At 46.9% G+C, this 24637-nt stretch overlaps 1 protein-coding gene and 1 long non-coding RNA gene across 5 annotated transcripts; one reads left to right on the forward strand and one right to left on the reverse strand.

The window, feature by feature from the left end:
- Nucleotides 1-619: 619 nt before the first annotated feature.
- Nucleotides 620-21255, reverse strand: MEIOSIN (meiosis initiator). Of its 4 annotated transcripts, none has more exons than XM_053397774.1 (14): nucleotides 21166-21255; nucleotides 19144-19223; nucleotides 16872-16962; nucleotides 16563-16662; nucleotides 15323-15451; nucleotides 14605-14829; nucleotides 13999-14122; nucleotides 10439-10542; nucleotides 10008-10154; nucleotides 8306-8382; nucleotides 7073-7192; nucleotides 5636-5892; nucleotides 3536-3625; nucleotides 620-2335 (listed from the first exon to the last, which is right to left on the reverse strand). In XM_053397774.1, exons 2-14 carry the CDS (start codon nucleotides 19221-19223, stop codon nucleotides 2164-2166), a joined length of 1716 nt encoding a protein of 571 aa, XP_053253749.1. In that variant the 5' UTR covers nucleotides 21166-21255; the 3' UTR covers nucleotides 620-2163. The 4 variants fall into 4 exon arrangements, with proteins under 4 accessions (XP_053253749.1, XP_053253748.1, XP_053253747.1 ...); XM_053397773.1 differs by having other exon boundaries at nucleotides 21111-21212; XM_053397772.1 differs by lacking the exon at nucleotides 21166-21255 and adding an exon at nucleotides 21061-21096.
- A 161-nt stretch (nucleotides 21256-21416) lies between these two features.
- On the forward strand, nucleotides 21417-23616 carry LOC128418263 (uncharacterized). Its single transcript, XR_008331687.1, has 2 exons — nucleotides 21417-22257; nucleotides 22616-23616. It is a non-coding gene; the product is annotated as an uncharacterized LOC128418263 (long non-coding RNA).
- The last annotated feature ends 1021 nt before the right edge of the window (nucleotides 23617-24637 follow it).

Genomic DNA, 24637 nt, shown 5'->3' on the forward strand with positions numbered 1-24637 from the left:
AGCATCCCATAGTAGGGAAGACTCAACTTTACAAGGACACCATCCTGCTAGCCTGAGTGTTTTGTGCCCAATGGTGATTTAGTACATGCACAGCAATGCTCTACTGTGGGTTTTTGGAGGGTAGTTAAAAATGCTGACATTCTATACACACTTACTTGGGACTAAGGTCCATTTAACTCAATGGGGTTTTATTTCTGAATAGACATGACCCTATAAGAGTGACCTGAAAATCAGGAAGTCCCCAGAACAATTATCACTGCTGCCATGAACTCACTTGGCAAACCACTATTGTTTCAGATGGGAATAATAATACTACCTAAGCTACTTGAAGATTACAGAGATACCATTGTAAGTAAGAAGCAACTATAAGAAGTGTCCATAAATGTAAAGCAAAGACTTGGCTAGAGGCAAGCAGGTTGTGACATGAGCCTACAGCATGTTTTCAATTGCCCAAAAGCAACTGTTTGAAAAACACAGGTGGCTGCTTCATGCACACCAGTTGCTGCTGCACAAAAATTGATTGGGCCAATTAATTCCTGGGCCCGAACAAGAAATATTCTGGGACCAGTTCTGAAAGGACCACAGGCAGAAGAGGCACAGAGGCACCAAAATGGTTGTCTTAGTTTAAATCTAGCTTTTATTTTTAAATATAAATAGAGATGAGGACAAAACCTGCCAATAAATATATAAATACATAAATACAACTGTGGTAAAAGCCCATTCAAGCCTGCAACAGAATTTCAAACACAAACTGATTGTGAACAGGGGGAGGGATAATTTAAGAGGTGGGTTAAAGGATGGGTGACTGAGAAGGTTTCCCCCAGGCAGGATGTAAACCAACTACAAATGTTGTATAGACACTCACTTCATAAGTACAATCTTCCTGACGCCCTACTTTCTCAATGTGAAGCACCCACCCTTGTTAGCTCAGTATCAAGTGAGTCTTTCTGACTCCCTTTCAACCACAGACCAAAGATATAGAATTGTTCCTTCCTCAAGATTTCTGCTGTACAGGCCCATTGTGTCAGTGGGGACACAATGCTACCCAGAACAAACTTCAAACTCATTCATTTGCTCCAGGTAAACAGCAAAAGAGCACATGAAGCAACTCACTATGTAACAAAGCATCAAATCTGCTGTGGAGCAAACGAGTCCATGTGGACTTCAGAAATTGCATTTCATGCTGCAGCAAAATTTTCCTACAAACTTAAGGTACTAGGAACTAAACTGACTGGGCAGGATAAAACTTACTCCCTGAGCTAAACTCTGGTGAAGGGGATGGCGAGTTAAAATCTTTGGCAATAAATATGGACCTGGGGTTTTGAAAAACAGGCACCCAACTTTCGATTGTGCTAGACATGGTGCTAGTCAGGGTTAAAAAAACTTTTTTTAAAAAGCCACGCGGATCCTTTTTTCAAAATCAAACACATTCATTTCAAATGGAGTAGTGCTCCTTGGCTAGGGGCAGGGAACTTGTGGCCCTCCAGATTTTGCTGGAGTGTAACTTCCATTATTCCTGACCATTTAGACATTTGGCTAGGACTAATGGGGGTTACAGGACCTAACAACAGGAGGAGGGCCACCGGTTCCCCACCCCTGTCCTAAAACAAAGGTTAAGTCCCATGTAAACTGCCAAAACTTCAGTTGGCCAAGCATGGTCCTACCACCCAGGCCCAGGGATTCCCTTCCCCTTGCCAATGTCGCTAACATTATGTTGCAGACCACCAGAGGCCAGCTTTGGTAGCCTTAAACACAGTGGAAGCCATTGTGGGTCTCTGGTGGAGTATAACATAAAATGCATGTGGTTACTGGGAAAAGTCCACCTGTGCTTTTCCTTCTCAGGAACCACCTTCTGGAAAGCCAGAGGCACAGCAGCTGATGTGGGGTGCAAGCAGCAGAAGGGGGCAGAAAACAGGGGAGTGTTTATGTGCTACAGGTGGCAACAAAGGGACTCCTGTCTCCTCCCTTTTTTTCTACACCCCCTACATTACTGTCCCAGCCAATGGGGTGCATGGAGCCCCTGTTGTCTGGCATGTTGGTGAAAAGGGGGAGGGAGCACACACTTCATTCAGCTGGAAAATTCTGTAACCATTGATAATAGACCGGAGTAAAGGGCCATCTTTCCCATGAATGGATACGCCATTACCGTTACAGTGCGAAGAGTCAGGGGATAAGCTTGAGTAAAGAGAGGTCACCAAAGGTCTGGGAGCCATGGAGGGATTTTTCAGCGAGCAGCATGTGGAAAGGTTTGGGAGGCTCTGGGTCCTCCTCCCCACTGGAGAAGTCGTCCCTCACGATGCGATTATTCAGGCGGCTGAACCGCCGAGCTTTCATGCTGGAAGAGATGCAACATAAAATGATAAGCTTATCACTCAAGTGCTTATTTCCGGCCGACAATTCATCTGTAATCGCCAGATTGCAGTGAACGCGGCACATAACGAAGCCACCATGTGATGGCTGCCATTACAAGGTGACAAAAACAAGGCGATGTGAATTGGAACGCAAGGGAACTTCACTTATGCGGCTTGCCATGAAGCGACAGGGGGTGATAATCATAACACGACCCCTCCCCTTGCCGATTAATGAGTGCCTGCTTTTAGAAAAATCAAATATAAACAAACACTCGTTAACCTCCCTGTGTGATGGAGAGGATGCTGCACAGTGGATCATAACATGATAACAGCTCATATAACTGTTATATGCGCTCAGGTTACCAAATGACAGTAGCACTTGGAATTGGAATCCCTTTCTTTTCATGGTTAAGTTCACAGGGAGATAGAAAGGCAATAGAAAGGCAACGCTTCCTACCAAAAGGATCCAACACCGTGAGATATACATAGGAAGCTGCCTTAGACCAACCCTCACGATTTGTCTATCTAGCCCAGTCCTGTCTACTCTGACTGGCAGTGGCTCTCCAGGGTCTTTCCCATCCTCAGGGAGAATTCTCTGTGGCAGCCCCTTAAACTGGAGGATTCCCTCTCCACAGGGATTCACCCGTGCAGTTTTTGCTGGATGCTGAATCATAGAATTGTAGAGTTGGAAGGGAGCCGGAGGGTCATTCAGTCCAAACCCGCCTCCCCTCAATATGCAGGAATCACAACACACGGTCCCCCATCCAATTTGAAACCATACCAGAACCTGCTTAACTTCTGCAAATGTACTTCCAGTTTTATCACTGCACCACTAGGAGGACTTTCTGAAGACTCGCCTGCTCACCCTGGCATTTGATGCCTGAGAGTGACATTTTAGGACCCAGCTTATTCTCTTGACTGCAATCTGTTTTAACAATTTTTTAATACTGTATTTCCAAATCTTTGTAAGCTGCCCTCGGACCTCATGGTGACAGGTTGGTAAGGAAACAACAACAACAGGTCCTTTTTAAACTGCAGGTGCTGGAGATTTATCCCGGACATTTGGCCTGCAGAACAGGAGCTCTACCACATCTGTGTCCTTGAACCACAGTGGTGACCTAGAAACTGGACTACCCAAGGAACAGCCTCATGCCAGAGTGTGTTTTGATCAGCGACAGACATACCAATATGGCTTCCGCTCTTGCTTCGTCATCATACGCCACAGCTGGGCCAGCTCTCTCGTAGCAACTGTGGAGGCCATGCCTGGGCAAGCGCTGCCAAGAGAAAAGACGGTTTGGTCATCCAGATTCACAAGAGGCGGGCGCACGTGAGGCTTTGCCAATGTCCCCATGTTCCCTTGAGGTTTCAAGAGAAGCAGGTTGCCTTGGCAACCCCCTGCCAGGCTAGCCTTTTGCTCTCCATAGAGACCAGTGTTTAAAAACTAGCATGCGCACACACCTGAATGAAACCTAAACCTCCCTCCCCACCCCCGCCCAAACGCACACCTTGCCAGCCCATGGCTTGTGCAGAAGATATTCTTCCCTTGAAGCACCTAGAATTTTATCATTAAATCAGCTAGCAGGCAACAGAAGAAGTGCAACCCAATCTAGGCCCGTTTCCAGAGACAGCTTGTGATGTTGCAATTTTCTTCTCCCTGGTTACAGGTCTTGATAAAATCATTGGCATCTCAACTTTCATATAGGGGGGATTTAAAAATAAATGTATTCAGGGTGGCTGAGAAACACACAAGCACAGCCTATGCAGGTGCTGAGTCCTAGAAATTGGGCCTTTAATACAAGTCTCAAATTCTTGACTAGGGGACAGATTTGTAATTGCAACACAGAGTTGTGCAGTTGACAGATGCAAGGGTGATTGGGGTAGGAAAAAGTGTTCCCAGTAGTCACCCCAACCCAATTATGGGAATCCCTCTCACTGCACAGAACACTCTTTGGAAGCTTTGAACAGTCTACCTCTTTGCTCAGGGTTAGGCTGGGGAAATTGACATTAAAAGGTAAAGGTAAAGGGACCCCCGACCATTAGGTCCAATCGTGACCGACTCTGGGGTTGCGGCGCTCATCTCGCTTTATTGGCCAAGGGAGCCGGCGTACAGATTCCGGGTCATGTGGCCAGCATGACTAAGCCACTTCTGGAGAACCAGAGCAACGCATGGAAACGCCGTTTACCTTCCCACCGGAGCGGTACGTATTTATCTACTTGCACTTGGACGTGCTTTCGAACTGCTAGGTTGGCAGGAGCAGAGACCGAGCAACGGGAGCTCACCCCGTTGCGGGGATTTGAACCGCCAACCTTCTGATCAGCAAGTCCTAGGCTCTGTGGTTTAACCCACAGCGCCACTTGATTAAATATTATTCTGCTCTGTCGGGAAGGACAGAATCTGCACTGGGTGTTCAGAATGGGGCAGGCAAAAAAATCTAAAACTGGAACAACAATGGGATATCAGCTCCTCCCAAGGCATGACAGATGACAGCAACAACCAGGGGAAAGAAAGACACAACATCTTACAAGGTCAGGAAGAAAAACCACGGACAGAATAATTGCCACACACAGGAAGAACAAGGATATACCAGTAGTTTGAGCTTCTCACTTGTAGTTTTAAAAATCATTTAATGAGTCAACACAAATAGAAGTCATTAATATTGCAGTTGTTGTATAAGGGATTATTATTATGACCTGTGTGTAATGGAAATTAATGAGATTTTGGAACACAGAAAAAATAATAATAATCAAATCTAGCACATGGGGCGGGGGAGGCATTTTATCTAAATACAGTCATACCTCGGCTCCCAAATGCCTTGGGAGTCGAATGTTTTGGCTCCTGAACCGGAAGTGAGTGTACCGGTTTTCGAACATCCTTTCGGAAGCCGAATGTCTGATGGGACTTCTATGGCTTTCAAGTGGCTGCAGAAGGCAGGAGGCAGTTTTGAGATGAATGAGGGTGAACCAACTTAAACTTAATCCAGACAAGCCGGGGGGGGGGGCGTTGAGAAAGCTACCAGTTGAAGATGGATATCATGTGAAACTGGCTGGGACTGCACTTCCCCTAATAGACCAAGTTTGCATTCTGGGCTTCCTCCTGGATACTACATTATCTGTGGAAGTAAAGGTGGTGGCAAGGGGTGCCTTTTATGATCTTAAACTGAAAAGCCAGATGCAATCCTAACTGGATATGGTGGATCTCGCTACAGGGATTCATGCCCGGGTTCCATCCAGACCGGCCTAGATTTCAGTCTCTCCGTAAGAGTTTGTTGCCCTCCAGTTCTCACCGGATGTAGTGCTTGCGGTTCAGGCGGCAGAACATGATGAAGCCGTTCACGCACTTCTTTTTCAGCTGCAGAGGAGATGCGTTGCTACGTTTCTCACAGGCTGCTGGCCGGCGCCTTTGCCTCCTGACCACCTTCTTCATCTTCTTCTGGCAGCTGACCTGAGATGGCCTCACCCTCTTGGATGGTGGTGTCCAGGTGCTGTCGCTGTTCTCATCACTGGAAGACACTGGGAATTCAGGCCTGGCGGTGGCCGTTTCCTGACAGGAGAAGGCGGAAGGGGAGTCAGGATACTCAGGGCAGGAAGAGGCGTGTGGAATTGCACCATCTGGTCCAAATGATCTGCACACCGCTGAGAGGTTTTACTACAATCTAGCGATGTGTAAATTTTGTTAAATACAGTCGTACCTCGGAAGTCGAACAGAATCCATTCTGGAAGCTCATTTGACTTCCAAAATGTTTGACTTCCAAAGCGTGGCCTCTGATTGGCTACAGGAAGCCCCTGGAGCCAATCAGAAGCCCCGTCGGACATTCATTTTCCAAAAGAACATTCGAAAACCGGAACACTCACTTCTGGTTTTCGATTGTTCAGGAGTCAAAACGTTCGACTCCCAAGGTGTTCAGGAGCCGAGGTACGAGTATAAATAAAGACAGAGTCTTACAATTCTTGAGCCTTTTTTCTGGGTAAGAAAAATCGTACTAAATGAATTAAACCCTAGTGTTCTTGTAAAAAAAATAAATCACTTTGCTAATCTGACATCAAACACAAATAGAGTTCCCTTACCCAATTATGTCGCAGTTTTAAGAAAACTCTAAAAACACAATGAACTGTATTTGACAACTGACTTCAGTTTCCTGTAAACAGTATGAGATGGTACAGAAGTGCAGAATTATACAGGGCTAATATGTGGTGTTTGTAACAATCCCCAGTGTAAATTTCTGTAACAGGAGGTGGGAACCTTAGGTCTGGGGACCAAATGTGCCACTCAAGGTTTCTCTCTATGGACCTTGGGACTTTCCCTAGGTTACAACTCACCCACAGTCATGCCCCTCTCAAGCCCTGCTCTGTACCCTCCTTGACTGTTTTTGCCTGGTTGGAATGTGCCCTTGAACTTTGATAAAGCTTTTTGTTTGCCTGGAGGAAAGAGGAGTGCGTGTAATTAGGACTTCACTGACCCAAATGACCTTTTAGTGGAGCCTCAAATTGAAAGAAGAATACAAGGTCGAAACAACAGAGAACAACCAAGTTCCTTATTTGGGATGAATAAATAGAAGTTGATGCCTTGCAGGTGGGGTGTGTGTGTGTGTGGATTAACTATATGACCCCCAAATGTATAGGAGAATTAATGAACCAGTCAATCACGCTTCCAGTAATGGAAGAGGAGGTTCCCCTACACACACACAAAGTTAACACCCCCATCTCTACAACCTTCTTCTCACCTCTTGAAGATACTGTTTGTTCCATAAAGATGTTCTCCCATTCATTCGTGACACGGGGCTGGAATTGCTTTTACCTGTTTCGTTGTAGGAAAGGTAGCAGTGATCCAGCGTGAATGCTGACTGCAAGAGGAGAAGGAAGAAATTAGAGGTGGGGACCTTTGCAGACAGAAACTTAAAAGGAGAGGTGGTGCACAGAAAGAAAGATCATAATTAAAGCAGTTTTTCTTTGAAAACAGAGGTGTGTTTTCTATCGCTGCAATATGATCCTAGCCTAGATTCCACCAGCCCTTAATTCCTTGAAATTAAGCCGCATAGTTTGGCCCAGAGCAATGTAACTGCCCATGGGGTGCAAACACATTGGACAACTACAGAGACTGCATCACAAACCACATAAATCAGAGAGATGGGTGTATTCGGACAGAAATGAAACAAATATTTAGATTACTACACATACGTCATTTCTAGGCAGGCCAGTTTGCAAGTGTCTGCAGAGAGCTTTCACAGCAAGTCATGCAGAGGCAGGTTGCTGATCTATTGCCCATGCCCAAGAAAGTTGGGAGGAAGAGACTCTGAGATTTAGCTATAAGGAAGACAACCAAAGCCAGCCCTCCATGGACATAAGCAAATGAGCCTCCCATGACAGACAAAGGGAATGATTACTTAACTGGGCCACTGCTTTTGGATAGGCACCTAAGTGCCCATCCCCAGGGGATGTCACAAGAGGCCCCATCATCACCTTTTCCAGGAACTGCACCCTGAAAAGAAGCCATAATGACCACAGGATGAGAGAGAAGAGTTTTTCTCCCTCTCTCATAACGCTAGAACTGGGAACATCCAGTGAAGCTGCATGTTGCAAGATTCTATAAGACGCACCAGACCACAAGGCGCACCTAGTTTTTGGAGGAGGAAAACAAGAAAAAAAATATTCTGAATCTCAGAAGCCAGAACAGCAAGAGGGATCGCTGCCCAGTGAAAGCAGCAATCCCTCTTGCTGTTCTGGCTTCTGGGATAGCTGCGCAGCCTGCATTTGCTCCATAAGACGCACAGACATTTCCCCTTACTTTTTAGGAGGGAAAAAGTGAGTCTTATGGAGCAAAAAATAAAGTACTTCTTCGCACAGTGCGTGGTTAAATTTTGGAACTCACTCTCACAAGGTGTATTGATGGCACAACTTGGTATGAAAAATGGAGGAAATGGATGAATATACATAAAGCTGAGGGGCAATGCACTTACCTTTCTCAAGAGGGTTCCTGAAAGGGCCTGAGAAAAACTGCTAGACTGAGGGGACAGATACACATCTTCAAATAACACTGCAGGATAACAAACAAGGTTCCACTAAATCTCAAGCAAGCACTTTCAAAGAAGGTTATCCATGTTTCCTCATCTCAGATGAGCTTCATCCCAAACTCAAAGCAGGTGCGGAACCAATCAAGTTCCAGTTTTTTAATTTGCTCTCAGGTTTCCCTCTGCCTCTCTCTCAGTGTGTCACAATTTACCCAAATGTAAATCCCACCCCAAAGGGTAATATTGTGACTGTTGAAGCAATGAAATCTACTGTAGAGGACTGGGAAGTATCCAAGACACCGATGAGCTGCATTCTGAGAAATGCTCAGTAGTAGAATTACATACACTACGCCCATATAATTCTGTGGAGGTGCAGCTCTGCATTTCATTAACCGCCAATGCAAAACAACCTTGTAAGGTAAAGGTAAAGGGACCCCTGACCAGTCCAGTCGTGACCGACTCTGGGGTTGCGGAGCTCATCTTGCTTTACTGGCCGAGGGAGCCGGCATTTACCTTCCCGCTGGAGCTGTACCTATTTATCTACTTGCACTTTGATGTGCTTTCGAACTGCTAGGTTGGCAGGAGCAGGGACCGAGCAACAGGAGCTCACCCCGTTGCGGGGATTTGAACCGCCAACCTTCTGATTGGCAAGTCCTAGGCTCTGTGGTTTAACCCACAGCGCCACCTGCCTCCCTTAAACAACCTTGTAGCTCAGCACAATTGTTTCAGGAGAAGACAGAACCATCTCTCACCAATCAACATAATGCCTTCTTATTTGTGAAGCAACACATCTAGGGGAGAACTTGGCAAACGCCACATGTCATTTAATTACACAAAAACAGATTTCTCTGTTGCTCCTCCAGAGTATAAGAGGCAGAGGAAGAGATTGGGCCAATCAGATGCATTGGGCCAATCCTAAAGCACACAGAGATATTTATTTGGAGGAACCAGATGGAATAGTTTATTTTGTACGCTATGGTTGTAATTTGCAGTCAGGGATTTGCCTTCTATCCATGTATATATTTAATATTTAATGGAGAAGAGAAAGATGCTTTGTGTTACACATAGGTTTCATCGGAGGATTATAACTGTGCACTCTCTTCTAAAATAAGTTGATAGTGGATGGCTGCCTTAGTGGCCTGAAAACCCCAATTTGCCCCCAGTAAAATGTTCAGCCCTTATAGCTGCAGAGATAAGCTTATAAAATGGAAAGTAGTACTCTTAAAAATACTGTATATATATTGGAAACTAGAAAATGGGGAGGGGAATGATTAAGACTTCCAGAGAGCGGCGGGTGGGGGGTGGGATAGGATTAAGGGTTCTCCATTGCTCAAGAAACAATGTCATGCAAAATATATGAGCAAAGGACTTAAATAATATATTCTGTTTGTTTAAATGGGTTTTCATTGGCACAGACTTTGGATTCTCCCCTGCCTCATTTATTTATTTTTTGTAAATAACACGAAGCATTTTCTTGCATTTCTGGCTAAAGCAATTTATTCTAGGAGCTACCCTGCCTTTGAAAAATACTGTGTATAAAACTGATTTCACAGGGAAGGTGATGTGCCTACTAACCCCTCCTTGCAGGGACAGGAAGAGGAGACACTTGGAGCAAGAGGCACAACTCGGCCACTCCTTCCTGCAACTTTACCTGGGGAAAGCTCATCCTGGCTGCCGTGGAGGATATGCCTAGGAAGCAGCCGCGCAGGAGAGGTGAAAAGGGAAGGGCTCAGCCCCAAATCCGAGCAAGTGTTGCTTTGGGCCTCAATCCGAGGGGAACATAGCTGCATGCTTCCTGCTAAGGAAAGAGAGTGAGATTTTGTGCCCCGTTTCTGGAAGACTGTTGAATATTGGAAGACGGCAACCACAATGCAAAGCATGTCAGTGGCATTTCAGTTGCAATCCTAAACATGCTCACTGGGGAAGTAAATCCCATTGGATTTAGTGGGGCTGGTTCCAAGCAGACACACTCAGGAGCACACAGCATTTTGCAGCCTACAGCTTCCCTGCATCAAAGCCCCAGCACCCTGCCCTCCAGCAATGCCTTTTCCTGGGCCTTTCACAGCTTTGCTTGCAGCTTACCATGGGAACTGTTCACTGGGGACTGGGTGGAGAGCCAAGGGCTGTCTCTGGATGCTTCTTCCTCTTCTTCCTCACAAGAGGAATAATAATGCACAAGTTCTTGCCTGAAAGAATAGAGAGGGTCGCCAAGGCAGTCAAGGGGTGCTATAGCAAAATTTTAGGATGCCAGCAGTGAAAAAGAAGAGCATATTGGGGATGTGGGGGTGTGTGGAGAGGGGACTCAAGAGATATAAGGTCCTGAGTTGGGCCTTAATAATAATAATAATAATAATAATAATAATAATAATAATAATAATAATTTTTTATTTATACCCCGCCCTCCCCAGCCAAGGCTGGGCTCAGAGCGGCTTACAAGCAATAATAAAAACAAGTTGAATGATTACAACTTAAAAACAAAATTAAAATACATTAAAATATTTAAACATTAAAATATTAAAGTATAGCCTCATCGTAGGAGGAGAAGGAAAGGAAAAAAGAAAGAGAGGGAGGGAGGGAATAAAATTGGCTCCAAGCCAAAGGCCAGGCGGAACAACTCTGTCTTACAGGCCCTGCGGAAAGAAATCAGATCCTGCAGGGCCCTGGTCTCATGAGGCAGAGAGTTCCACCAGGCCGGAGCCAGTGTTGAGAAGGCCCTGGCTCTGGTTGAAGCCAATCTAACTTCCTTAGGGCCCGGGACCACTAGGGTGTTGCTATTTATGGACCTTGAGGCTCTCCGTGGGGCATACCAAGAGAGGCGGTCTCGTAGGTACGAGGGTCCTAGGCCGTGAAGGGCTTTAAAGGTCAAAAGCAGCACCTTAAATCTGACCCTTTACTCCACTGGGAGCCAATGCAGCTGGAAAAGCACTGGGTGAATATGCTCCCATGGCAGAGACCCCGTGAGGAGCCTCGCTGCAGCATTCTGCACCCGCTGGAGTTTCTGGTTCTGAATATTTTGAACATCTCTTTCTTTCTTTCTTTTCTTTTTTAAATTTGCATTTCTGATAGATTTCAACACAAGAAACAAAACAACCCCCCCTGAAAGTAATAGGAAATAGGAAAAAGAAAACTACATATTACATTACACCAGTCATTGATGGACTTTCCTTCCTCTCCTTCCATGGTTCCTTTTATCTTCTACTTCCTCTCACGTTTTCTTAGTTTCCCCAATCTTTCTCTTCTCCTCCTGTTAAGCTCTAGTTCTAACTTACGCTGCTGAAAATATTACCATCCTGCTAGGCCATGGGTAGGCACACTAAGGCCCGGGGGCCGGATCCGGCCCAATAGCCTTCTAAATCTGGCCCACAGATGGTCCGGGAATCAGCGTGTTTTTACATGAGTAGAAATTGTGCTTTTATTTAAAATGCATCTCTGGATTATTTGTGGAGCATAGGAATTCGTTCATTTCTCGCGCCCCCCCCCCCAAATATAGTCCAGCCCCCGAGAAAGTCTGAGGAACAGTGGAACGGCCCCCTGCTGAAAAAGTTTGCTGACCCCTGTGCTAGGCTAATTGTCTGGTTATAATAAATTTTCATATAATCAAAATAGCCAGTCCTCCTTACATCTTTTATCATTTTATTTTCTTATTCTAGTGGTCATGCCTGCTAACTCCACATATTCTAACAGTTTGAGATGCCCTTCTTTCATTGGCACCTTATCTGTTTTCCATTTTTGTGCTAGTAACACACGGAGCGCACCTTTCAGTGCTGCACAAGTTCCCTGTTGCTGGTTTACATTAGGGACAAGCAACTGGTTGCACAGGGGCTCAATCTGAAGCCCCGCCTTTGGGTTTCCTACGTTTCCAACATTCCCTCTGAACAAATCCTAAATGCCCCCTCTACCATTATATTATGTAATGTAGGTAATTGGACTTGCACCAGGAGGGATATAGGCAAAGGGATCTTTTACCCTCTGTGAGAGCCAGTGTGGCATAGTGGTTAGAGTGTCTGACTAGTGCCTGGGAGACCAGAGTTCAAATCCCCACTTGGCCACGAAGCTCCCTGGGTGACTGTGGGCCAGGCCCTGCCTCTCAGTCCAACCTACCTCGCTTGTTGTGAGAATTAAATGAGTAGGGGGAGAACATGAACACCACTTTGAGCTCCTTGGAGGGAAAGGTGGGATATGAATTAAAGAATTAAATGATAATAAAATAACACCCCTGCCACCCTCTATGCACCTCGCCTGCTGACTCTTGCGTAGGGCTGGGCAATATATTGATATATCATCCAAAACTGGTTTGAAGTCCAATTATCGTGATACCAGTTTCATAATTATTGACCTGGCAATATATTGCGAATTGTGTGTGTGTGTGTGTGTGTGTGTGTGTTATGCAAAAATCACACATGTGTGACAAACCATGAAGCCAACCGATGCTTCTACTTAGCTCCATACTTCAGACATGGTGATATGTCAATATATTGCAATGTTTAAAGGTAAAGGGACCCCTGAACGTTAGGTCCAGTCGCGGACGACTGTGGTGTTGCGGCGCTCATCTCGCTTTATTGGCCGAGGGAGCCGGCATACGGCTTCCGGGTCATGTGGCCAGCATGACTAAGCCACTTCTGGTAAACCAGAGCAATGCACAGAAACACCGTTTACCTTCCCGCTGGAGGAGTACCTATTTATCTACTTGCACTTTGACGTGCTTTCGAACTGCTAGGTTGGCAGGAGCTGGGACCGAGCAATAGGAGCTCATCCCGTTGCAGGGATTTGAACCGCCAAGCTCCTGATCGGCAAGTCCTAGGCCCTGTGGTTTAACCCACAGCGCCACCCAAGTCCCATTGCAATGTTTAGCTGGTGATATATCATGATGTTGAAAACCAGATATCGCCCAGCCCTACTTTTTGCCTCTGCATAGTTCCATCCTTATTTCAGACATAGTGATACAGTGGTGCCTCGCAAGACGAAATTAATCTGTTCCGCGAGTCTCTTCGTCTTGCAGTTTTTCCGTCTTGCAAAGCACGGCTATTAGCGGCTTAGCGGCTTTAAGAAAAAGGAAACAAACTCGCAAGAACTCGCAAGACGTTTCGTCTTGAGAAGCAAGCCCATAGGGAAATTCGTCTTGCGGAACGACTCAAAAAACGGAAAACTCTTTCGTCTTGCGCGTTTTTCGTCTTGCGAGGCACCACTGTATTATTGGTATATCACAATGTTCAGCTGATGACATATTGTGATTTTGAAAACCAGAAGTCGCCCATCTCTACACTTGCGAAAGAGGCCAGGCACAGCCGAATGGGAGGGAGCAGTTTAGGTGGATAGTTGGAGATTTCAGAGGAAAAGTGACAGGCAAAAACATTCCTCTTCTCTTCCCAGGGCTTTGGCTAATTAAACAATCTGTGGCAGGTATTGTTGTTTGTTTGTTTCTATGTTATGCATTTTTGTGCTTTTATATTGCCTTGTGATCCTCAGATGAAGGGTGATACAGAAATCCAACAAAGCCTATACTTTTGGCTCTCCAGCCCCTGCCCAGTTCTAAACATAAGGTCTTTGTCAAAAATGAGTTCCAGACCAGAGGTCTGCTTCAAGCTACTCCCTCGTGGGAACTCAACTTTACAAGCTGCCAATTATCCACTCTCTGCTCCTACCCCATTGGTGAATGTCCAGGTCCTTCAGAATACTGACGCAGCTCTTCGTACGCTACTTGTGCTGCACACACAGAAAACACATCTCCATCCTTGCTTTCCTCTTGGCTGCGACCCAAGTTCCAGTCTGCCAGTAACAGTGACAATGGGAGGGGAAGGGGAGAGTTGTTAGAAACTTTGCAGAACCCATTCACTCCATCCTCTGTGAGCTACAGAAAGAGAGTTTTATTACAGCCAAGTACGACTAGGAACAGCACGCAGAGAACAGCTCCTGGTGGCCTCTCCCCAAGGTTAAGGGCTCCATTTCAAGGTCTGATAAAAGTCCAAACCTGAATTTCCTTTAGAAACAACTGATATAAACTGGACTGCAGATTCTCCCCACACAATTGGTTAATCTTTAATATACTGGACACAGTGGGAGGCTGTGGAAGACAAGAGTGCCTGGCGTGCTCTGGTCAATGGGGTCACAAAAAGTCGGACACGACTAAACAACAACATCAGCCTCACTTTGGTTACCACTGTGCCCTTGCTCTTCATTAAAATCTTTACACAAAAACCGTCCAGAAAGCAACGAGAAAACCACCCCTGCAGCACGGAACAGGACTCCACCTTTGGTGATGTCCAGAAAGGGAGCGCTTGCAGGCCGGTAATATTCTGACACAGGAACTTGGAAGCTGGGAAAGAAAGGGGATTGCTTCTGGGAGGACGAAAGGAGCGCAGACACCTCTTCCACGGCAGACATGCTCTCCTCTCTGCGCATGTCAGATTGGGAAGAGCCCTTCCCAGTCTCCAAAGCAAGGCACTTGCACGCTTTTTTGCTCACCCCGCGCCGCTCTGCAGAAAGAAGTGACACAAGGGTTATTGAGAAGTGTCTCAGCGATCGCAGTCTCCTGCCCTGTGGCATCAGGTGCATTTGCTAAGTAAAGGTGAGACTCTTATGCCCATGTGGAGTAGAAACATGAGGAAACCTCAGAAGCCTTGCAGGTCCATCTGTAGCCTCAAACTTCATTGGTTCAAGAGCCCCCTCCCTCCAATACATGCTGCCCTTCTCTGAGATTGGACACATAGACCAAGTAACCTGCTTTCCCCTCTTAGCCGTGCAGTGCAGGTACTCCTTCTCCACATCACCCCCACTCCAAAAGCAAAAGGCACATTGCACCCAATCCGCAGCCTATCCGAGCTCCACTCTGGCCCCTGCCATCAGCCTCATGGGTTTGTGGGGAGGGGTCTGCTGAAGCCTGTCCTGTGAAGGTAGGAGAAAAGAAAGGCCTAACAGATTGAAACAAGAGGTTGTAGAACGCAGCACTTGCAGGAGCCTTTCTGCAACCTGATTTGCGAGTGCGTCTCCTCTTCCTAGGTTTCTTGCAGACGCCCAGAGGCTTGGTTTTCTTTGCTCGTGGTGTGGCTTCTCTCTGTCCTCTCTTCAGGGCAGATGCCGCCATCTGCTCAGACCCTCCTGTTTTCATAAATGAGATAATTGTCCATAAAGGTCTTTCAGACTTTTCAATCCTCTACATTACCTGACCCCAACATGCCTTCACTCCCTTGCTTCCACTTATTTCTCTACCTTTCCCCCCATTCCACCCTCATTATTCTAATCTTTCCACCGGTACTCTTTGTCCAAAAAGCCAAAATCACACTTTCCATCCCTCTAGTGTCCCCCTTTTGCCCTTACAGTAGAATCTTTTACTTCCTGGCTCCTCATTAAATACCCAATAAAACCTCATCTTTTCATCACATCATTCCCTAAACTGACTTCCTATCTCTATATTACAGTCCCCTTTCTTTGGTCCTCAACCACTGCATAGGTTGCAAGTCTGAAGGCAAGGCTTGTTTTCTTTATTTTTTGATTTAGGCACAGTTCCTAGGTTATGTAGGTGCTTTAATATAAGAAAATGGACTGTGTAATTCTGGAACCAGAAAAAACTCACACATGCTCATTTGTAACCCAGAAGAAAAGAGCAAACTTCTGTCAAGATTTCCTGCTTGGTCACTAGAAGGCAGTTCTTACCACAGGAGTTCAGGAGAGAGACTATTTGCAATCTTGCATTATAGGCTGCCTCAATTCACTCCTTAGCTCCTTTTGGGCAGTCATTCTCACATTACTCTCCCACCCTTCCCAGACAGTTATCTGTGTCCGATTAATTAACCCTTTTGTGGCCTCATACCTTTCTTTGTTCTTAATCCACAACACTTGCAACATACAGTGGTGCCCCGCAAGACGAATGCCCCGCTAGACGAAAAGGTTTTCCGTTTTTGAGTTGCTTCGCAGGACGATTTTCCCTATGGGCTTGCTTCGCAAGACGAAAACGTCTTGCGAGTCTTGCGATTTTCCCCCGCTTTCCCCCTTTTTCTAAGCCACTAAGCCACTAATAGCCTTTTAGCCGCTAAGCCTTTAATAGCCGCTAAGCCGCTAATAGCGCTAAGCCGCTGATAGGGTTGCTTCGCAAGACGAGAAAACCGCTAGACGAAGAGACTCGCGGAACGGATTATTTTCGTCTTGCGAGGCACCACTGTAACTTGTTAAGTTTTGCTGCCTTCTCTGCCTGCCTTTGGTGCTGTATTACCTTTCTGTTCTCCGCAACGGACCTGGAGAACCGATCTGGCCGTATCAACGCTCGCCTGCAAATGTTCAATGTAGTGGAGGACCCGGAGGAGAATTTCTTTCTGTTTCAAGTCAGACAACCCAAAGCAAATGAGAGGAAATAAAAAGAGGAATGTTTGCAATTCCTACCAGTGTAAAATTTGGGAGCAGCAACACCACAAGGCCCCATGTGCGACACATCTTAAACTCTCTGAAGAGCCAGGGCCAATTTCCAACTGTGCAAATCAGAAAGCTTCTTTGAATGCACACGGTAAATTCTGCAGTACAGTACCTTTGTCAGCCTCTTGCAGCTACTCCGCATAGGGATGGGCAACATCTGAGCCAGTTCTTTAAGTGTGTTGGTATAGTTACTGCATTTTCTTCTGTTGAGAATTAAAGGAAGGAGTCAGACACTTTCTTCAAAGTCAGTTGGTAATTTTTATTATTACTTTAAAATGCTGATGCTTGCTATCTTTTAATAGATAAGAATAAAACGATGATAACAAATAAAACAAAATCTCATTATTCATGTAGAGGCAGTTCTGCATATAGTGCTGTGGAGCAAAGCAACCTTCAGATACAGTGGTACCTCGGGTTAAGTACTTAATTCGTTCCGGAGGTCCGTTCTTAACCTGAAACTGTTCTTTACCTGAAGAACCACTTTAGCTAATGGGGCCTCCCACTGCTGCCGCGCCGCCGGAGCACGATTTCTGTTCTCATCCTGAAGCAAAGTTCTTAACCCGAGGTACTATTTCTGGGTTAGCAGAGTCTGTAATCTGAAGCGTATGTAACACGAGGTACCACTGTACACATTATTAACTCTGCAAACCTATCCTAGATACAGTGGTACCTTGGGTTAAGAACTTAATTCGTTCTGGAGGTCCGTTCCTAACCTGAAACTGTTCTTAACCTGAGGTACCACTTTAGCTAATGGGGCCTCCCACTGCCGCCGCACCACTGCTGTGCAATTTCTGTTCTCATCCTGAAGCAAAGTTCTTAACCCGAGGTTCTATTTCTGGGTTAGCGGAGTCTGTAACCTGAAGCATCTGTAACTGGAGGTACCACTGTATATGTTTCCATAGAATACCTCCCCACCCACTGTATTCAATTGGACTTACTCCCAGTGAAGTGTGTAGAGACCACCCTTTTGTTGAAGCCAAGCAGGTGTGGGTCTGCTCAGTGCATAAACTTCCTGGGCTCTGGGAATGAGGCGCCAGGCAGCTGCCTCCTTGGCTCTTGGAACCCGTAGGAGCACTGTGCCTCCCTACCTAAGCCAGGCAGAAGCTTTCTGGACTTTGGGAAGGAGGCCCCAGGCTTTAATGCTCTAATTTACAGGGAACATTTAGGGGACTAGCCTAGTCCCCCTGACCACATGCCACTGGTGAGAGGTGTGGGCGGGCTGCCAACTTTTGGGCTCGCACAAAGCTTTGTTGAAATTCTAAAGTCTGCCCCTGCATGTAGCGTATTTTTCGCACCATAGGACGCACTTTTTCCCTCCTAAAAAGCAAGGGGAAATGTGTGTGCGTCCTATGGAGCGAATGCAGGCTTTCGCTGAAGCCTGGAAAGTGAGAGGGGTCAGTGCGCACCGACCCCTCTCGCTCTCCAGGCTTCAGGAAGCTATCCGCTAGCCGTGGGAGACCCAGCTCTCCCACGGCTAGCGGAGCGCTGCATTAATCCCGAAGCTTGGGGCGTGCGGAGCTCAGCGCGCCCCAAGCTTCTGGGTGCCGGCAAGGTCTCCGCTAGCCGTCTAGACCTTGCCGGCACCCAGAAGCTTGGGGCGCGCTGAGCTCCGCAGCCCCAAGCTTCGGGATCAGCGCTCCGCTAGCCGTGTCTAGGCTGCGGATAGCAGCCTGCTTCCCGGAGCATCGGGCGCCCTGAAAGCAGAGCGCCCGGCGCTTCGGGAACACATCCGCAGCCTAGGCAACCCTGCGGGAGATCCCGCAGGGATGTCTAGGCTGCGGATAGCAGCCTGCTTCCCGGAGCATCGGGCGCCCTGAAAGCAGAGCGCCCGGCGCTTCAGGAACACATCCGCAGCCTAGGCAACCCTGCGGGAGATCCCGCAGGGATGTCTAGGCTGCGGATAGCAGCCTGCTTCCCGGAGCGTCGGGCGCCCTGAAAGCAGAGCGCCCGGCGCTTCGGGAACACATCCGCAGGGTGGGGAGCCCTGCAGGAGTTCCCCGCAAGGCTCCCCACGCTGCGGATAGCAGCCTGCCGCCCAGCGGGCGGGGCGCCCTGAATCAGAGCGCCCCTCGCGCCGGGCAGACATCCGCAGCGTGGGGAGCCCTGCAGGAGTTCCCCGCAAGGCTCCCCACGCAAGGCTCCCCACGCTCCCCACGACCTCCGGAACGAATTAAGTTCTTAACCCGAGGTACCACTGTAGATTGATAGGTAGCACTTTAATTCTGACTCTCACGGCTGTGTTGCACTACAATGCCCATTGTTCCTGACAAATGGCCATGCTGACTGGGACTGATGGAGTTGAGAGCCCGAGTGCCTCCCGAGCGCCACAGGTCTCCCATCCCTGATGTAGGGCTTCAAGCTGTTTTCTTCCTCCCGCCCCTCACCTGTCACCAGAATTCTGTTGGGAATTCTTGCCGTTTGGCTGCAACTCCTCAGAGCAAACACATCCAATCTGGTCCCACATCTGTAACAGAGAAAGGGGTGTGAGAGAGAAATACTGTTAATTCCTGATGCAGAAAAAAGGAGGCGAAGAGAGTGGGCGGTGGGAATTAATCTACAGGGAAAGGGGAAAGGGTTGGGGTACAAGGAATGGAAAAACGGAACTGAGAAGCAAATCATATTTGCTGTATATTCTTTGGAGCCAGAATGCCGCCTTTCCAGCAGGGCAAACAAATACTATAAAGAGCGCTTGCTCAATATAAAACAGGCTTGCCCAACTAGTGAGCCAGAAAACTGATAAAACTGATAAAACCTCGAACTGTGGGTGGCAAAAAGTGTTTTTCATTTCTTTTACTGGACCAACAACATAACATCACTGTCAGGCAACCATTTTAAGAGTCAGGCTTGCTCCCTCCTTTCCAAAGCACAATGCTTAACTCCTGTCAAAACATATACAGCCTTTATAATCTAACGTTAATAATGAAAGGCAAAATATAAATTTGTTCAGTGTTAATTACTGATGCAACAGTATTGCCATTTACTGTCATTGAGGAGGAAAGGGAGAGTTAGCTTTTACAAGCATGTCCTGAAAGTCTGAATAGGTTTACAGATGGGATCCACTTCAAAATGTTTGAGAAGCAATGTGTTAGGGGCCTGGGGGCTATGATAAGAGGACCGTTGGCAAACATTTTGCCGGTTACAATATATAGCTGGTGTGCCAAAACTGGCCCGGAAGTTCATAAATTGGGCAAGCCTGACCTAAAATGTTTTCCTTGCAAAGTTCCTAGTGAGAGAAGACTACATCAAAACTCTCATATCAGGTCAAAAAGGAAGCTATTGCCTTGCTTCCATTTTAGGTTCAGGGGAAGAAAAATTGACAATGTAATATATTCTGGGGGGAACTAAATTATAAAAGGGAAAGACAGAAAAATGAAAATTCCATGGTGACAAAAGTAGAAGAACAGCAATAAGAGAGGAACTTTCATGAACTTCGGATTTTTAGAAGACATCTGAAGGCAGCCCTGTTTAGGGTGACTTTTTTTTGAGGGAGATGATGAGAGGCTTCCTGGGTCACAATGGGATATCAAGGGTCACTTAACTGAAATTTGGGGGCAGGTAAATTCTGACAGTGTTTATGTTGGCATCATCTACTGGGTGGCAATAGGAAGGGATCTGCCAGAGGTAGCAATGGTCTACCGCTGGCGGGTCTATAATTATAATTATTTATTGAATCAAGACCTGATTTAAGGTGGCTCACGACAGCAGCACTACCACCATATAAATGTATAGCAAAACAAGAAGTGGGTTCCCAAAAGCACGTTTGGGTGAAAGATGGATCGAGGCTCAGATGACTAGAGGTCGAGAAGGGCTTCGATATATCATCTGTAGCAGCAACTTCCATTGGGTGCCATGTGGGGCAGAGATGTCCCTGTAAGTTTTTAATGCGGCAAGGAAATCCTCAAGATTTTGGGTCAAATGGAGAGAGGGGATCTAGGGATTAACTGAGGTGGGGGCCTCTTCCATGAAATTGAGGTTGCATGCGCACTGATGACATTTCAGTATTTGATATCCACATTTGACCTTTGAAGAAAAATTAAAATATATGGGATTAGCAAGACCCATCCTGAGGCACAGAGCGGGGGAAATTATGGGGTGTGTGCCTTGGGGGCCGTGTTTCAAAAATGTAATGTGAGGGGTGGGGTGAGGAACTAAAAAAAAGCGGGTTATATTGAATTGCGAAGGAAAGGTGGGAGTTTGAGGGAGAAGAGAAGTTACTGAGGAGAATCTAAATCTCTCCAGTGATGGTGGTATTAATAAAAGGCGTTAATTGAGGTTAAGAGTGGGCAGAATATTCCACCCACCCCCATCCCACAAAAATAGCCCCCTCTCCAATCTGTCCCCTCAGGGATACCTTCGCTCACAACCAAGCAAAGGGCTGGGGGGGGGAGGGGAAAGCGCGCGCTCGCCTCAGCCCGCGAAATTCAGCGCAGGGAAAGGCGAGAGAGCGCACGCGCGAGAAAGAGCACCAGACCCGAATGCCATCGGCGGCATTTCCCAAGAGGGAAGGGGCCCAAGAAGGGGCGGGGCCTGCGGAACGGCAAGGCGCACGTTCTGATTGGCGAGCTCGACGTGAGGAGGCGGAGCGCGTGGGGAAGCTTCACAAATCGAGGAGGGGAGAGAAAGGGAGGGAAGCTTCCCTTCAAAAATCCCCCCGCCCTCAGTGAGCGCCACAGAGCATGCGCCGGCCTCTGACGCATGCCCAGTTGCCTCAGCTGAAGGCACCGGAAGCGCTTCCTTTTGCCCTCACTCGCTGGAGCAAGTGAGAACAAGCCAGGCTGCTAACTTCTTTACTTCTTTATTTTTTGAAAGGACGCCGGTCTTGTTGCTGTGTCTTGTGGCGCGACAGCCGAAGCCTGTTGCTCCCTTTTTATCGCTAGGGAAAAGCTGCACATGTTGCCTCATATGCTTGTCTCCACACACAAATCCCAAGAAAGAAAGAAAGAAAGAAAGAAAGAAAGAAAGAAAAGAGAAAATACAAATCCCAGTGGGTCTGATGATTAGAGTTTTATTAATCACCTGCCGTCTCAAGGGGGTTCACACACAATATAGGATAATTAAAAACCCGTTTAAAATGCAAAAAACATCAACACATATGTTTAAAACAGGGCTAAAACCCTAACTATTGGATGTTTGCGGTAAAGATCCATTTCCCAGCTCGGAAAAAATTATTCAGCCTGTTTCCGGAAAGTGCAGATATCCAGATTCTATCCAGTATTTTAAAAATCTCTGCAGTTAACAACAACAACAATAGAATTTACAAGCTACCCTCCTCCCAAAGCAGTCCAAGCAGCAAACCTATCAATAACCTATCAATAACAAAGATGGCATCCCCTCGTACAAGATCTTTAGGGGAGGCTCTTCTCGCGGTCCTGCCACCCTGACAGTCACACTTGGAGGGGAGATGGGGCAGGGCCTTCTTGGTGGCTGCTCCCAGACTTTGGAACTCTCTGCCTCAAGAAGTTAGACTGGCTCCCTCCTTGCTGTCCTTCTGCCAGCAGGTAAATACTTTCTTATTCCAGCAGGCTTTGGGGAACTGACTGCTTTTAATGAAAGGGCTGGTGTTGTGTTGGTTTGTAGGGTTTAAATATATTAAATGAAGAGGTAGTTTTAATTCTTTTAATGTTTAATCATTTTTGTAACAATTCTCCCCCATACTTTAGCTGTTCCTATTTTTATCTGTTACTTGGTTTGAGATGCTGTTAAGGAGAAAGGCGGGGTTTAAATAAATATATACTACTAATCATAGAATCATACCATTGTAGAGCTGGAAGGGACCCCAAGAGTCATCTAGTCCAACCCCCTGCAACGCAGGAAACTCAGTTAAAATCATCACATTTTCTCAACCACTGGTTCCAGGGTTGCCAGGAACATTATCTCCCAGCCACCTAATACCTGGGTGAACAGGGATGTTTCCAAATTCCCCATGAAAATCGAGAATGAAAATGGCAGGCGCACTTCGCTACAGAGGAAATTCAACGAATGGGGAACCACCACTGAGAAGGCCCTGTCACAGCTCAACACACCAACCGATCAGCCTCCTACTGGAGGCAGGAGCACCAAGAAGGCCTCACCTGCTGATCATAGGGTCCCTGATATTTCATACTGGGGGGCCATGATAGTAATTCAGTGAGGACCAGCAGCCTGGAAGCCCCAGGGCCAAATCTGCCCTGCGTGAGGAGTCTTAGTTGCCCTCTCCCACCATCGGTTGCCCCTGTTGCAGGAAACTCCCCCCCCCCAAATCATTCAGTTTGTGCAAACACAACACACACACACACAACATACGCTACGCTTCTGTTATAAATCCATAGAAAATCAACCATACATCGGATCTGCACCGTTCCACTTTTATTTTATTCCAATAAGGAAGGACTACAAAATGGGGAAGGTTTGATACAGGGCAGCCATAATCCCATGAGCATACCAGCACATACACAGGAGCCCTACCCAGTTGGCATGACAACCTTGATGGCCCCAGACAGAAGACCATCAAGGTCACAAAGGACTTGCATATGGGAGTGGATTCAACATGGACTGGAACAAAGGACAATCTTCAGATCTTCCCTCTGGGGGCAGAAAATTGCCAGCTCCCCTTTGTCCTCTGGAAATGAACCAGTCAGGTGACAAGATACTCAGGTTACCTCCACAACTCCTCCCTCAACCCCTCCTTTTTGTGATGTGTCAATGATGTAGTTGTGATGTAGTTCTAGGGGTGCAGTTTGGGGGATTAGTAACTAATAAAAGTTGGGGTCTTCTTTTGTTTGGGGCTTCCATCTTGTTCCACCTGGTGGCAGGTGGGAGTCCTGTCGCGACAGTCTTCAATAAAGACCAAGCCTACTGGCTGCTGTTTTGCTCTGGTATTCCTGGCTGGTGTCCTTATTTTCTTGTCCAAGGGAGCCCTCAGATTTCTCCTTTAACACCCCCAGAGAAGTGAGAATGATGGGGGCTGTGGAAATTGGGGCTGTTTGCTTGGAGGGATGTGGGGAAAAGCCCCAATGCATCTTCCTTAAAACAGCTACTAACAGGAAAGGTTAATCTGAATTACATCAAAGCAGGACACACCCATTTAATTATTTTTCTTTCTAGCACACGCTTCTCTGGGAAAGCTAGCAGATGTGAGGCCCACCTTATCTGGAGAGTGTTTAGCTACTCCGTTAATCCGGGCCAAGGCAGCAGGGATAAAATGTTCCTAAAGCCGACATTACACCCCAGGCGCTCTGGCCTTCAGGGGAAATAATTTGCACAAATGCAGCCGTGTGGCATCCACCAGTTTTTCATCAGACAGTTTGCTTCCAGAATCAAAGAAACAGGCCCCTTTAGAGGTTGTTATTGTTAACATATTCCTATTTATTTAGTAAGTAACCTTACAATTTTCAGTGAGTGCCAGATGCAAGATAAGCGGGACTCTTTCAATGTGGGCATTTGAAGGGGAAAATATAGACATTTTTCCTATATTCCAGGGGAGAGACAACAATTTATGCATTTGGCAAGGTGGCATCTGTCCTGTGAAAGCTGTCCTTTAGCTTCTGCCAACCAGGTGGCCTCTGGATGTTTTGGACTACAACTCCCATCAGCCCCCAGCATTCCCATCGCTGGGGCTGATGGGAGTTGTAGTCCAAAACATCCAGAGAGCACCAGGCCGGCAAAGACTTCTCCCCCGACCCCACTTTTTCATTTCAGATCCATTTACAACGTTTATTTGTGTTTTAAGAGGATTGGGGATCCTCAGGCCCACAGCCCGGATGCGGCCCTCCATGCCTTGCAGCCTGGCCCTCAGGACTCTTGTCTCCCACAGTCTTTGTCTCCCTTGCTTCTGCCTGGCTGAAATGTGTCCCAAAACTTTGGTAATGTCTCTGGCTTGCCTGCATAATAGAGGGTAGA

The sequence above is a fragment of the Podarcis raffonei genome, chromosome 8 (genome assembly GCF_027172205.1).
Source record: "Podarcis raffonei isolate rPodRaf1 chromosome 8, rPodRaf1.pri, whole genome shotgun sequence".
NCBI lineage: Eukaryota > Metazoa > Chordata > Lepidosauria > Squamata > Lacertidae > Podarcis > Podarcis raffonei.

Bases quoted from the DNA above. Each gene is read 5' to 3' on its own strand.
- MEIOSIN (XM_053397772.1), bottom strand. The intron at 16,663-16,871 runs GTACTGTACTGC...GACTTGAAACAG, and splicing joins GCTGCAAGAGGCTGACAAAG to AAAGAAATTCTCCTCCGGGT. The intron at 3,626-5,635 runs GTGAGAACTGGA...TTCTCTTGGCAG, and splicing joins AACCGCAAGCACTACATCCG to CGCTTGCCCAGGCATGGCCT.